The 15,986-nt window shown below is 41.4% G+C and overlaps 1 protein-coding gene across 6 annotated transcripts in view; it reads right to left on the bottom strand.

Annotated features, from left to right (window-relative positions):
• Positions 1 to 15,986, bottom strand: part of adarb2 (adenosine deaminase RNA specific B2 (inactive)) — a 259,292-nt gene that overhangs the window by 41,840 nt on the left and 201,466 nt on the right. For all 6 annotated transcript variants that reach the window (XR_006841375.1, XM_046370573.1, XM_046370569.1 and 3 more), the window contains one exon: positions 1,440 to 1,554. Coding sequence is in view for 5 of the 6 variants with exons in the window: in XM_046370573.1 (XP_046226529.1) it covers positions 1,440 to 1,554 (115 nt within the window). In the remaining variant the exon portion in view is untranslated. The remainder of the gene's footprint in view (positions 1 to 1,439; positions 1,555 to 15,986) is intronic.

A 15,986-nucleotide genomic window follows, 5' to 3' on the forward strand; every position in this document is an offset into this window, starting at 1 on the left:
GGATGCCGACCACCGCACTGCTGCCGCTGCTGCCGCCGCCTTGCTGCGAATACTTGGCAGCCCTACATCTGGATCTCTGAAGATAACGTGTGCTATTAATAAACAAACAGAAGCAATTACTGGGAGGCAGAGGAGAGGAGAGGGATTGGATTAGGTCAGGATGAGCGGCGGTCTCACTGAAGTCTAAACTGATGAGCTGCAGCACTCCAAAGACAGGAGAGATACCAATCCCTCCTCACTGACCCCTGCAGCCACACAGGGAGATAACACTGTGTGTGTGTGCATACGGATTTGCACGCGTGCACGTGTGTGTCAGCACTCCACAAGTGCCGATATGAGTGCATTTGTGTGTATGTATGGTCATTTATGTATTATGTCCAAGAAAAAAGTGAAGGACTAATGCTCTGGAGTATTCCTGCCCAACCTGTTTTAGTTTCCATTCCATTTGTTGGATTAAGGTGATTATTTTGTTATTATTAAGTTATCAACACAGTGATACATGGGTAAAGATGGGAGATATCCATTATATATTAAATGATGTTTAAGCTATCATTAGACTCTGCAATACTATGTTGTAAGTATGTGAAGGTAGTGGCCAAAACAAAAGCCAGTAATCAGCCAGCAAACACCAACAACTAACAACATCAGCTGGTTTTGGGTTTGGCGTTGGTTATGATTTAGCTTAGTTTTACGTAAAAAGTTCAAATGTTCTACAGTTGTTCACAAATAGCAGATTAAAAAAAAAAACCCAAATAGTTCGTTTACAGCTTGTACAGATTTCATGTGAGATTGTTTTGGTGTTTTTGTGGGCTTCAGTGTATCTTGTGCTATGAGAGATGTGGAGTATATGTGACTAAGAAATTAGTGACATGTGCTCCACATCTGGATCTGTGTGTGTTCTTGTGTGCACGTGTATGTGTGGGAGGCCCTAATGTAGGCTAATATGCAACAAACACAAAGCACGGAATATGAATAAAACATTAAAGATTGGTAACTCATTGTTTCATGCTGCAGGAGAACAGCATCACACCTCCTCCTCCGCCTCCTCCTCCTCTTCACGCTTCCTTCGCTGTGTCACTCAGTTGGGTTTCAGATTAAGTTTTAAGATGATCTAGTTAAGATTTCCACTGTGGCATCCAGAACTCCTGTCAAAGCTGCCTGAGCACAGCAAGTCCAGCATGCAGTTGGGATGACTGACACTCACTATCATGTCGCATTCCCCTCAGAGACTCTGAATAGTCAATAATTCATCAGGAAGGTATACTCTCCTGCACGAATCTAAGGTAAAGCATGAAGCGGAAACTCTCTCTCTCAGTTTATCATTTCTCTCTCGATCTAGAATTCCTTCCCCTACCCATTTCTCATCCCCTCACACTCTCTATATTGCGCCACTTCAATAATTCAAAGTGATATATAAAAGTCAATGAAATTTGCCATACCTTGGGTCATTACGATGCCTGCCAGGGATTTGTGTCGAGCGTGCGCAGGACTGCAGCCGCCCACCAGCGACCGGTACTTCTCCCTCACCAAGTGGAATATTGAATCAGCAAAGTCCTGAAAAACACAAACGTTCCCTTAATTTCTACTAGACACAATTTATGGAGACTGACTTCACAGATTTCATTTTGCTGCATAATATTCCACTTCCCTAATATGTTCAGGTAATACACTGAGTTTTTGGGAGATTGGTCCAAAGGTCAACTTACCTGTTTAGCTATGAGTACATACAGAAGTCAAACATTCTCATTAGAGTGATATTTCCTACACTACTATACAACACATTGAGTAAAGGTTGCAACTTTTATTATTTACACATGTACAGGGCAAGCACACCCCTGATATTAACACAATGCAAACCTGCCAGTATTCTGCTATCAGTCAACTGTGTTGTACACTGAAGGGACTACAGGGACACACAGAGTGCCTTTTTAGTGCCAACATGTTCATTATTAACCTTATTATCTGTATATTTTCTATTTATTTTAAGACGCTAGGGAATTGCATTATGGGAAATATAGAGGCAAGCATTTTATTTTGAGCTTGACCTTCACTAGAAAGTAAAAGTCAGGATAACTCAACCACTGATGCTTACATTTTTCTCTCTTTTGTGAGCCCCTCAACTTCCTTCAACAATAAATCTCTGGAGTAAGCCTTTAAAAAAAACAAAAACAAATAAACAAAAGCAAGCAGGAAGACAAATAAACGTTTTGCCTCATGGTCAGGCACGAAAAAGCCTCGAGACTTTCAACATGAGAGGGCAGTGAAACATTGCGTTTCAGTCTGCTGTTAAGTAACTCCTCACCAAAGAAAAACAGAAAGGGAGAAGAGCAACAGACGATGATAGAACAATGGTTACACTATGATTATGATTCGACTGCACTTCTTGAACCCTGAACAGATTGCCACTGACATTACCTGATTACGTGGTGTAACTACCAAACTTGAGAAACAGTTTTTACATCAATATAACCATTGTTAGGGGAATGGCTACACATCAGTGTACATACACACATTTTATACAATATACCATACAAGGCATGTGCCATTTGTGGACTGTGAAAGCTTTAACTGCTTTTGTGCTGAAAGAACCTCTTTTTATGCCGCGAAGCAACCCAGAAGATTCAACACCGATTTGACCAGCACAACTCTGTCTTTCCATTCATACCAACACTTCTCACCATAGGTCCATTAAATCCACACTGTTCAGCAGATGTTGCAAAGCCACATGGATCATATCCACGCTTCTTCGAACCTTTAATGCTCATTACTCTAGTGGTAATTAAGGGCTTAGTCTCTGAGCAGCCCTCACGCCAACTGTAGGGCATAAACGAATCACCGGGAGATGGGAACAGAGTGGCAGCAGAGTGGGCATTTTGGACAGATCGAGTCTCCAGTAGCGAAAAGGACAACAGATGTCACACTGATGGATGCACAGAGTGAGGAAGGAGGAGAAAGATTAAGGGTAAAAAAAAAATACAGTGGGAGGGAGAGAGTGACTGAATTAGTGAGCATATTGCACATTATAGCCCTCATCAGTGCTGTGAAATATTCTCACAGTTGGAACTGGCGGTTGAGGTGCTGACAGCTTGTGGTGTGGTGGGTGGTGTGTGTGTGTGTGTCCATATGTGTGTACGCACATGCACATATTGCTGCGCTGACACTAGTGTCAGGCTGAAACAGAAAAGGGGCTGTGAAACGTCGACAGTCAAGAACTTTTAGTAGTTGGAAAGAAGACCTATCAGGCTCTGTAACCGCTCCATGACAGGGCGCTTCTCATGTGGATGTAATTCTCTTTAACAGCAAGCGAGAAGGAGAGGAACAAAAAGAAGCAGCAAAGAGTCTTCCTCTGAACTTTTCATGTCACGTTGTTAACTTAATGTTGTTTACTTTATACTTTATTTATGTATCATGTTGCACGAGAGCAAAATCAATAGAAAAACCAAGTGGACAGACAGATTCTGCACATCTTCAGTAGATTCAATGTGACCCAGAACACGCGATTAAGCAATACTGAATTGAATTTGCCATATTTATTTTAGCTTAGTCTATCAAAGTCTCATGACTTCTAATAGCACAGAAATGTTTGCTTCTTGACCTGCTGTAGTTTCAAACGACCATTAGTAGTCATTTTCAAGTTAGTTAGCTAATAAAGCTTAGTTAGTTTAAAAACATTTTCAAAGTTGATGAAAAAGATGAAAAACTAGAAATAAAACTAAACATAGAAACACACAAACATACAAAAACACCGCAGGCAGGACCCTGCTAAACCAGAACTAATGTACAATTAAGTCAGCGAACTTCAGTCAGTTTTAGGACTGTTGGAAGAATGAAGTCCATTCCAGAGGGCTTCACTACTGGTTAATGCATCTGAAAAATACTGTCATCTAGGTTTGTATCAAAGGTAGTACTCTTTACACAACTTATAAAATACAGCAAGAATTCAAGAACGGTTCCAAAAATGTATGTGTGGTGTTTTTAATACCCGCACACACCTGACCGGTTATGATCTGCGAAAGCCAACCAACAAGAATATGCACTAATCATCAAACCCAACCCAACCGTCAACATTAAGTTTTATTATTGGCACAACTGAGGACTGAGACAATGACAGAGACAAGCTCCGTGGCACGTTTTACTCAGACTCTGAACATTTGCCAGTGTGAGCCTTTCCAATATGAGGGGTTTTGATTTGCTCGATTTTATTTCATTTTAAATCTTATCGGCTTACGGAGTGCTAACAGGCCAAAACAAGACATCTGATGTCAATGACAAGTTGTTGCTGAAGTGAACAGATTATCTTTCATATTGACTAAAAAAAATGTGCTCCTGTGCAGTAAATAACCTGCACCTCTTCTTGACAATCAACCTTTCAGTAATGTGAGAAAAATCTTGACGAGAAAAGCTTTGTTATTATTCACTGGATTTCATCATCCCAAGTACTGCAGAATCTTCTGATTCTGTTTGAGCTGGAGTTACAATAATGTTAAAAAAAAACACCCTACCTTGTTCCTTGTACCTGAAAGTGACATCCAATTAATTCTAACAGAATCCTGCTTGGCTTGGCAGCGTAAGCTGTTGTCGGTCACAATCTGAACCTCGAGTCAAGTCCTCCATCCCTCCAAAAGGCCTTTTCATTGATGACATTACAGAGGTGACTGAAGGTGGCAGCTCAGAAAGGCCTGGAGAGCAAAGGTGGAATAGATCCTGGCACACGGCCCAGCTTTATGTCCCTCCCTCATGCTTCCTCCTCCTCCTCCTCCTCGACTGCTTTTGTTCTCTGTCCTCTCCCTGTCTTCACCTCTCTCTGTAAATTCATGTTTGCTGTCCTTCTCTTCCCATCTTTTCAAGTTTGACTGGTGTCGCCTTTCATTGCTCCCCTTCTCTTTTTCTGTTAACCAACCTGCATACTCCTCCTCCTCCTCCTCCTGCGTTGTCAGGTTTCTCTCATTCTCTCATGCTGGTGTGTGATAGAGGGCCATGATGTGCCAGGACTAAGAAGCCAACACTGAGTCAGAGCCTATAATTTCCTCATCTTGTGAACCAGAGTGGGGAAACAACATAATCTGCATCACCAACACAGAAGGAAAATGCGCTGTGATTTACAGCTGTGGTTCCCTTCTAAACAAATAAACACCTTCCGCGTTTCTGTCCTTCTCTGCTTACATGAATTAATTTAAGCTAATCATAAATTTTCATTTGTGATTAATTTAATCTAAATACATAAATCTTAATGTACCTGCTCATGATTTCTCCCATCATTTTTCATAACATACGTCCACAATCACACTCGCCCACAGTATACTCTCTTTCCTCAGTGGTGGAGTTTAGTGCCACCTTCAGTGTGGGCCTAATGTGGCAGAAAAACGGGGGCAAGGATCTTGCTCCTCAATCATCAGTGTGACCTGACACACAGCGAGAAAGGGGCTGGTATTTGGCTGGCTGGCTTCCTCTTGGATGAGCATCAAGGTTAATGCTGCTCCATATAGCTACATTTGGGGATTTAGTTTTCAAAATCTGTTTCAGGGAACTGATGTAAGCTCCACTCGGAATACATCTCAGGTAGAAACTGCTCAGAGCAGAAACTGCTGTAGTGGCTGTTGTGTTACTCACCCCACCTGGTGTCTTCCCTGCATTAGTTCTGACCAATTTACTTACAAATTCCTCAGGGCCTCCTCAGGGTGGAGAAAACAAGCAGCAGTAGTTATTTGCTAACTGTTTACTGCAATGGACAAGATTTACTGCAGCAATACTCCAATCAGCCTCAATAAAGAAGAGCTGTTTAAGTAAAGAAAAACATTAAAGCTGACCTACTGATCTTTGACCCCTCTGACAGTTTGTCTTAGGAAGATCAAATTGATATTTGATGACGAATGAGCTAAGTGCAAATGCAATTGATGTCAAATATTGAAGATCATGTGTGTCCAAGACACATAATTCATCTTTAGTCCTAAGTAGAGCTATGTCAATAAGCAGGCTGTGAAAACAGACACTCAAAGGGTCTGTTCAGGCCCTGAGTGAAGAGCGCCTGGCTTTCATTCCAATTGGACATAGTGGCCAAACTGTGTAATTACAACATCACATTATGCACACTGGCTCAAACAGACAAGCTTATATTATGAGAGATGCAATGAGTCATTTCACTATCAGAGTTAGATCACGTAGGCTCCATAACATCTCTCAAGTCTAGATCACACACAATTAAATAATTTCCTCCCTGTCCAAGTTAGCAGAAGGCTAAACTGCAAAATAGCTACTCTGCTTTATACATTCATGGGTTTGTTCCCTGGCAGCAAAACACACACACACACACACACACACACACATCATGAGTGAGAGCCTATGAAGACAATAAAACTTGTATCTCACTTAGATTTCTTATGTCAGCGTATGGAAAGTTGTTCAGTAGCCTACTTTAGGAATGCACAGAACAAAGTTTAAAAAACAATAAGGCTCTTGAATGCATTGCTGGCCTATTTTGCTCAATTTCCCTTTTTTTGTCCATTCATTCATCCACCCATCCTCTTGCCCCTCCCTGCCTTTTCTTTGCTTCTCTGCCTCTCCTGAACTGCACACAGACAGTTCAGCATCCATCTCCAAGGTAATGTGGAATGTCACCAACAATCCTCCTGCTGCCGTCCCTCTGAAGTCAATCTTGTGCCAGAAACACAAAATGTCAACGGGGAAAATGTTCTCCGCTGCTGCCTGACCCAGAAGGGATATGAGTGTGTGTGTGTTGTGAGAGAATTGTATAATTTATTGTTTCCTATTCTCTACTTGGGCGTTACAATCAATCCCTATGGCTGAGTTCTTCTGTAAGGAACCATCTTAACTGTGAAGCAAAACACATGACAAAAGCCTCTGAAAGCTTGGATTCTACAAGATTTTTAACCATGTTTGTGGCTCTCTGGGTGACAAAAAGTCAGGTGGTCCACCACTTTGGTCCAGACTGAAGCAGCTCAGCAACTAGTAGATTGATTGCCATGAAATTTTGACATTCATGGTCTCCAGAGGATGAATCTGACAAACTCCTGACTTTTCCTCTAACACCAGCAGAAGGTCAAATTTATCTACTTGACGGATGGAACAAAACTTGGTACAGAAAATCATGTCCATCTCAGGATGAATTGTAATAATTTTGGTGAGCTGCTGACCTTTCACCTAGTCATCAGGACAAAATTTGGTTTATGACTGAAATGCAAAACTAAGGACATTTCCAGCAACCTGTACAGTACACTGAACATCTTTATTGTATAAGCGCTGTGACATACATGATCTACCTGTGCAAAAAGAATGTAAATTCATTTCTTGCCAATGTACAGTAATTCACAGATAACGTTAAATTAAAATAAAATTGTGTAACTCAAACTTCGGCGACAGCTACTTTCATATGTTCCCTGATTGGCTACATCTGCAAAAAGTCAGTCATGCTCTTAAGCCTAAATCCAAACATTAATTTGGGAACTGAAACCCAGGCATTCGGTCCAAAATGAACTGAAGCCACTGAATCATAACCACCAACTGCAGATGTTAAGCACCACTGACTCAAAACTCATTATCAATCTAAACTCTCTTCATCTGATCAAACAAGCACAGCCAGTTACGACAACAGAGACCCAATCAGGGCTTGGTCCCATGTTTGATTTGGTTGCAACCTGGAAACCGTGCTTGCCATGTTCCCAAACAGCCTCCGCCAGCCCCCCTCCGCATGGTTTTTCTCTGGTTTGCCTGACTTCTCTACCTCCAAAAAGCAACAGCATCCCTCCAATGTGTATCCCACTGAGCTACCACAGATTCATTGTTAATTTTAATTTCATTTGTAGCTGTCAGACATGAGACATATTCAAAGGTGCTGCATTAATCAGCACTTTGACTCTCTGCTACATCAACTGCCCACATCTCTTTTGCAAAGAGTGGGGCAATGTTTGACATAATGAGCTCACATACAACAAAGCAGTTGAAAATGAAATGTTTAAAAGGGGCCTGGGCTACATTTCTAATGAGACAAAGTATTACTTCTTAATATTTCTAAGAGACAATGTGTTTGCTGAAAGTAAAGAACAGTCAGCTGGCAACACAGATTGTGTATGATTTAAGGAATGTATCTTTAGGTACTCAGTTCAGACCTGGTATTTTAACAGAACGTCAGTCTGGAGGGCGAAGAGCACATTTGTCCATCTGTGGTGGCTTAATAATATAGAAAATGAGTTTTATTTTGATTAAAATAGAGGTAGATTTATAAACAGGCATGCACAAAGAATGAGTTGGAAATTCAAAAATACTTAAATTGAAATACAGACATAAATTTAAGTTATTTGAAAGTAGTTACAGCAGATGTAACTCCTTAACACAGAAGTTTAAATGAAGCTTCACTTGTGGATCAAAGCTGAAATTTTAGTGAACGAAGACCAACAAGGGTTTTGTCTAACCAAAGTGAAATCATGTAGAAATAAGTACCTTCTCATCTAGAACGAAGGTGAGAGAAGTGTCTCTGATGATACAGTCCCGTCTAATATTTCATTTCCAGTTTCCATTCATACCCGTGATTTCTAGGCTGGATTAGATTACGTAAATTCCCAACACTGAGAAATTAGAAATACAATTATGCTAAGTACAGGGCTACCCCTAGACCTTTTTCCTGTCATTTCCTTTAGACTGGTCATAGTTTAAAGTGACTGGATAAACTAACATCCTGTTCCTGAATCTGTCTTTAAAATATGCACAGGGCAAGAGAAACAACAGGGATCGACAGGATGTTGGGAAAAAAAAGGTTCAGAGTGACAACGGCTGATGCACACCTAAGTCGTTCTGGTATAAATCCCCTCTGATTAACCTCTATGCTGGAGATAAAAGCAGCGATATGCCTGAAACAACTTAATAATGTCAGGCACAGTGTAAAACACACATCAACGGCTTTATACATTATGCACCAAAGGCCAGCAGAGGGAATCCAGTGAAAAGATAACATGACCTACCCTCAAGAGAGATGGAGGGAATGGAGCAGAGGGAGGAAAGAGAGAGGAGACGAACAGACAGGCACTTATAGAGGAAAAGAGGCTGCATGGAGACAGAGGAGGAAATGAGAGGGTCAGCAATGAGGATTTAACAAGAGTCTATCATCCACAGTATGCAGTTGACAAAGGGAGGATGGAGGAGGAGGAGGATAAGGAGGCCACTCAAAAGGCCCCTGAGGGCAGTTCACACAACTCCCATTAATCTGCACATGATTCAGCAGCGAGAGTGAAGAGGCACCAACCTCTGATGTCTGCTGTATCATTCAGAAGAGAAACCTTAGATATACAAACACCACATGCTGTAGTGTAGCGTGGAATAGTTGCACATCAGTAATAATTTAAGGCATGCCCTGATATCGAACAGCTGCCTATGAGATTTATTAGCCGCTTTGAAGGGACAAGCACTCCAATAAGTGCTTATGAACTGCAAATAATTGTCACTAAAACATCAACAGTCATGAATATGGGGGGATTTTCCGTGTAAGTCACGTCTGAGTTGAGTACTTTCCAGGATTTATTACTGAAATCAACCTATACCTGTCTATTAGCACATCAGTAATACTTTTAAAGATAATTTTTGGCTTACAGCTGAATATTTGGGGACATGTTTAACTTATATGCTCAAACATTAAAAAAGAGAATGTAAGCTCTTTATGGGGCTGTTTTTCAGGAGTTGGGCTCGGCCCCTTACTTCCAGTGAAAGGAAATCTTAATGTTTCAGCATACCAAGACATTTTGGTCAATGCTATGCTTCCAACTTTGTGGCAACAGTTTGTTGAAGGCCCTTTTCTATTCCAGCATGACTGTTTCCCAGTGCACAAAGCAAAGCTCCATAAAGACACGGTTGGATGAGTTTGGTGTGGAAGAACTTGACTGGCCCACACAGAGCCCTGACCTCAACCCCATCAAGCACCTTTGGGATGTACTGGAACAGAGATTGTGAGTCAGTCATGGTCAAGTGGCCTAATACTTTAGTCTATACAGTGTATATAGAAGAACAGAACAAAAAACATGAAACAAAGATGTAGCCAATTAATGGACAAGAATTCATTGCATCTGGGCCCTACATACTGGGCTTGTATCAGTCCTTCAACAAAGATACATACACAAAGCGCGGTCTTTCTGTTCAGTGAACCTTTCCAATGGATTCACCTGAGGACATACATTTTAACAAAAATCATTAATAGGGGAACACAGACTACATCTGGGTTTTTTTTTGTTCTTTTTTTTTTAATGATTCGAACGAAACTTTGGGTTACATCCTTGGACAGCTCACACTGACATAGCTCAGGCATCAAGTAATTATTGTGAGGAAGAAGCTGGTTTACAGAATTTTAAAATACTCTTTAAACACTAAAGGTAGCCACAAACAACTTTTTCATTGGGATATGCTTTGACCTTGTAGGCGGGATGGAAAAGAATGAGATAATATTCACTAGCTGGGGTTACAGACAGACTTCTATCACAGTGGTGGCATGGGACATTGTGTTTTTAATAAAAGTCACATATTGCCATGATGTGTATGCTTACAGATTTATCAGTCAGACTCTATTGTCAATCTCCCAACAGAGAAATTCTGTAATATTTTACGCAGGACAGAGCAGAGGCACAGAAATAATAACAAGAACCAAACAGTGTTTGCTTTTTCGCCATGTGGAGAGGCTGCAGTGATGGCTTTAAAACATTTGGGAAGACGACAGGATCTAGCATTGCCTTTCATGTCTTGAAAGAGCTGAGCCATTGAAATGGCTCCTGTGAAGCGCTGCGATGGCTCCCTCCAAAGGGTGGGCAATTGTGTCTGCCTACACCCAGACGCGGCGGCCACGCCTCCATCTCTGCTGCTCTTGAAGATACCGCTTTGGCTCTTTTGGTGGACTCGACCCTGGCAATCAGCGAGACTTCAAACCCCAGCAAGACCCTTTGAACGGTGTTCATAAACGTCTGTTGCCAAGCACCGCTTTCCCCTCGGCGTGGAGATTAGAGATGCCGACAAGGGGAAACACTGGTGCTTTTAGATGCTTTTCTGTCTTCTTGTCAAGCAATGCCTGTAACATAATATGCTGTCAAGAGTACAATGTGCTGTTAATACCAGCACAGAAATACAACATACTCGCTACGGTTCACTAATACAACATCATTCCCAATGATGCCAACATTATTATCTATTAGTGGTCTACAGGAATACACATTTATTCAAATCAAGCTCACAGCAAAGTCAACAGCAGAAATACTGTGAGAACCTTAAATCTATTGGCTGATATTTGAGTCATTTATCCAGCAGTCTTCCCTCTGCTGGTGACTAAGTGTGGACCAGACTCTGTGTCATGTCTGTGGGTGCTGCTGTGGCCAAAAGGCCCTGCAGCCAGCCATACATCATCAGATATTGATATGGTTCCACCACAGCACCATGGCTGACATTTGATTCATAGCTCTGAGTGCTATTTTTGAATTCCTACCAGTCAACAAGGGATCATGGGGAAATGTCAATGTTGTGTTGGTTAGGGGCGCCTCAGTGACATGAGGGAGACTGTTAGAAATAATAGGTGGTCGGGACAGGTAGCTAACTTTGTCTCAAGCTAATGGTCCTTTTGTTTGTGACTGCATTTTTGTTTCTGGAGGTAGGATTTATCATAATTTAGTAAGAAAAAAATAAGATTAAGAAGAAAAAAATAAGATTTGTTCTTATCCAGAGTTCAATTATGTTTATCAGTTCTGACCACAGTCAGTAACTTGAGACAAAAGTATTTACATTTACATTTGTTCATTGACCTTCCCTTTGTATTCTCAACCTTTTCAGTTGGACCTCCAGCGCTGATCCGAATGAATGTGCAGCTGGTCCCTAACTTCAACATATGTGTTTCACAGATGTCAAACATTACTTAATGTCCATCCTGCACTGTCCAGTAAATCTGGTGAGAAATGTCCATAAGCATTTTTGGTATTATTTATTTATCTAGTTAAGTTTGCGTACGGCACGACCGTGGTGGGTCTCATCACTAACAACGATGAGGCCAACTACAGGAATGAGGTGAGCCAACTGGTCCAGTGGTGTAAAGACAGCAATCTCTTCCTGAACGTGGGGAAGACAAAAGAAATTGTGGTCGACTTCAGAAGAGGACATTCACATCACCTCCCACTGACCATAAATGGTGCTGCTTTAGAGAGGGTGAGCAGCACCAAATTCCTGGGGACGCTCATCTCTAAGGACCTCTCCTGGTCCGCCAACACTACATCGCTGGCCAAGAAGACCCAAACATGTGTCTACGTGTCCCAGCCCCTCATCATGTGATCATTCTACCGGGGCACCACTGAGAGTGTCCTTATTGGCTGCATCACTGTGTGGTATGGAGGCTGCACTGCCTCCTGCTGAAAGACTCAGCCAGCAAGATCATCGGTGCTCCTCTGCCCTTCCTCACGGACATTTTCCACACTCGCAGAGTCATCAGCATCGCTGGTGACACCTCCCACCCCTCTCACTCCCTCTTCAGCCTCTTGCCCTCAGGAAAAAAGTACCAGAGCCTCCGAGCTCACTCCCACAAGACCGCTGAACAGCTTCATCCACCAGGCTGTTAGGATGCTAAACTCTGTCCACTACCTCCCCCCACTGCCCCTCTGCCCCCGGACTGTAACACTTAGCTGTTTTTGCACATAAAGCCTCAGCACATTCACTGTGTGTGACCATATTTGCACTACTGCCAGTATCGTACATAGGTTGGATTTTATATTGTTATTTTCATTATAGTGCTATATTTTTTTTTTTATCTTTTTCTCTTTTTTTTTTACTTAATTGCATGGCATTAACAAACAGTATTTCCATTCTCCTGTATGTTCAGCACATATAGTGAATTGACAAAAATCTTTGAATCCTGAATCTTGAATGATGAACATTACTGCAAGAAGTATTTGTTCAGAGTGTCTGATCATATCCCAAAATGTATTTGTATTCCTTTAGATCCTGACCCTTCCAGCAGGATTAAGCATTGTTTTGAGCCAGTGTGAGGTGAAATGATCGATGCTGTGTGAGATGCAATGCCTTCAGATTTCAGTGACTGCCATGTTTCAGCTGTACCTGAAAGGTGACATGGTTCTCTGTGGGGTGAGAACATTAACTTTCGGGGGAGTATGACAACTTTCAAAATGCCCCCAGACAAATTAAAATCACGTGTGTCAAACTGCAAACAGAGCTGATCTGTGGCCAGTTTGCAGATGTGAGGTTTTCTTCCACCAATAGTGACCTAACCTAATGTTTATCCTGCAGACAGTCGCTATAAGTTTACACGTGCCCTTTGGAGAAAATAGGGTTGCTCTTTTCTGCACTGATGAATGTGGTTTCTAACAAACATCCCCTGACAGAAGAGGCTTAAACAGAGCATGATCCCTTTCACCACCAACCGCTGTGCATACACACACCCAGCACGACATAATATAATATGCACTTCGCAGCCTGCGGATGAAATGAATGCAAATAACCGAGTGAAAAGCCTTATGTGTGTGTGCCAGAGAAGTCAGTCTGTGGCCCCTGCTCTTTTAACATTTACTAAAAATCCATCACGTGGCGTTTGCAGAGTAAGCAGAACGGCAGATAGACTGTAACAAATGCTCATGCTCTCTTTTGTCACCTTTTCTTTCCTTTCTGCCAAAACCTTTCAAGTGCATACACATACTTCATAAGCTCCTGCAGCAGGCCGGCTGAGAGAGCAGGAGAGGCATGACAATAGACTGAAAGGAGAGTCAATATTGAACTGAGTTGAAGAATAAAAAAAAGGCGAAGAACGCTGAAGGTCTATACCTATTGTGTGTATACACATGCATGTTGTACTTTTTAGTCCATGACTCCTTTTGAAAATTACACGTCACTGCTCAGTGTTGTCTGATGTGTCAAACAGCTTCTCTATTGAATGAATGTCAAGCTACTGATTTAGAGATTTTTAACAAGCTGTTTCTCTATTCCTTTTTCTTGTTTTTTTTTAAACTCCCCTGCAGCTCATAATGCATGCAATGCCAGAGAGCAAGGTGGAGAGTGGTCAGAGAAAGGAACAGCGACAAATGAGCGGTTCACCTCAAAACAGAGAGATCATCGTCTCTCCACCTCCACGTTCTGCAGATGCATGTCTCTCGACTGCTGGTTAGGTTTAGCTTTAATAACAGCACTGAAAGAAAGAACTGATTATCAGCTATGCTGGTACACCTGGCTGCGTGAAGAAACAGCCACGCCTAAATGAGCCACAGCCGCAAAAGAGGTGCATATAAAGTTGTTCAGAGGGGAAGATGCTTGACTTGCTTGATGCTTGTGTTGTTGTAGAAAGCAGAAAACCTGAAGGAACCAAGTGGGAGAAATTAACCGAAAAAAAAAGACAAAAGGGAGATGACGCATGTGTGGTGCGCACACACACGAACATGTCTATGGATGACGCCACAGTCTGTGTATACTGTTAGCGTGCAGGTGCTCATGCATACCTCTACTTGTGATTATGACAGGACTGAAAAGTGGAACTAAAGTATACAGTGACACACCGCTGTCAATGCTGACATTTCATACAGCAATTAGAAAAAAAGCAGGCAGACTGAGACCTTACAAGTAACTATGCACATTTTTAATTACTTAAGTATAATGAAGAAGGAAAATGATGTATCTCCAAATGTCAACTTTTCATGCGTAAAGGAAAACAACTGCTTGGAGCTTTGGGACAAAGCAGCAGACATTCCTATAGGTTTCTAAATGATTTATTTTGCTTACAGTTACAGTACATTCCTTAAGATTCACTTGGAAATCCTGTTTTGACAGAATTTATAGTCAGCACTTTTCTTCTGCGAGAACTATTCGATGTATTGACATTCTGTAATTCACTCTCTTCATAGTAGTTTTTACTTTCAGTGGTGGAGTCCACTATTCCTTTACTGGATTATTCAAGTCTGTCTATGCACAAGAGGATACAGGAACGAAGCATACGTGGAATCCACTGTTACTGTTTCTTATTTTATCTCATCCATATCATCTTGTATCAGAAGTGTATTAAGTTACCGATAATGCTAACCCTATACTGCTACTGCTGCTATTTTAGATTAAAAAAGAAAAACTGAACACAATGTGGCTTTTTTATGTGAAGCCATCACAGAAAATCCTACGTCTGTATGTTTTGGCATCGGGTCCATTTTAAATGGAACCAGTGTGGAGTGAATTCGTCAGAAGGTGTCAGTAGGCTACTCGGGAATCGAAGAAATTGTATGGGAATATCCAGGAAAACGCAGACAGGACACGGCTTCTTTTTCTTCTCCCGTAGCAGATGCAGCTTATGAGTTCTAACTTCAATGTTCACTCTGTTGGAACTTCTTCAAAAAAATGTTTCCACTTCACATCAAGTACATTAACTTATTTTCAAAAAGTTTTTTTTTGGGAATTGCAGTGTTTCCATCAACTTTTTCAAATGCTTCAAAATGCACATCACGTTTACGTCGATGTGAAAACCAACAGAGTGAGCCGTCAGCAAGCTAACCAACTCCTTCTTACTGCACCCTGCTGTTGAGTGGAAAGCCACTTGTATTATGCACAGCATGAGATCAGATCAGGTTGTTCTTGAAATGATGGCAGATTATCGACTGACTTCTCGATTAAAACGAATTATTCGAGAAGGCCGTACTGTAAACAAGATACACAACCATTCTGTTGTATTTGTGACAAAGAAGATGCTCAAGTGTTAGCATGGAGAAAACAGCTGCTCTCAAATCAACCAAAGATGAAATTTTAAGGACTACAACAAAAAAAAATGTAATGAACACTTCATGCTTTGATTTTATTGCAAAATTTGAAACCACTTTTGGAGATACGTGGTGTTTTCTTCATTTTAAATTCTCTTCCCCTACATTCAGTCATTCAGTTTTTGCTCTGTTTATTTTGCTTATGACCTTCACCATCACTGCATGAGAACCTTTTCTAGTTGCTGAAAAGTGAAGTTAAAAACGTCCTCACACAGAAGG

This window comes from Scatophagus argus, chromosome 18 (assembly GCF_020382885.2).
Source record: "Scatophagus argus isolate fScaArg1 chromosome 18, fScaArg1.pri, whole genome shotgun sequence".
In the NCBI taxonomy this organism is placed as follows: Eukaryota; Metazoa; Chordata; class Actinopteri; family Scatophagidae; genus Scatophagus; species Scatophagus argus.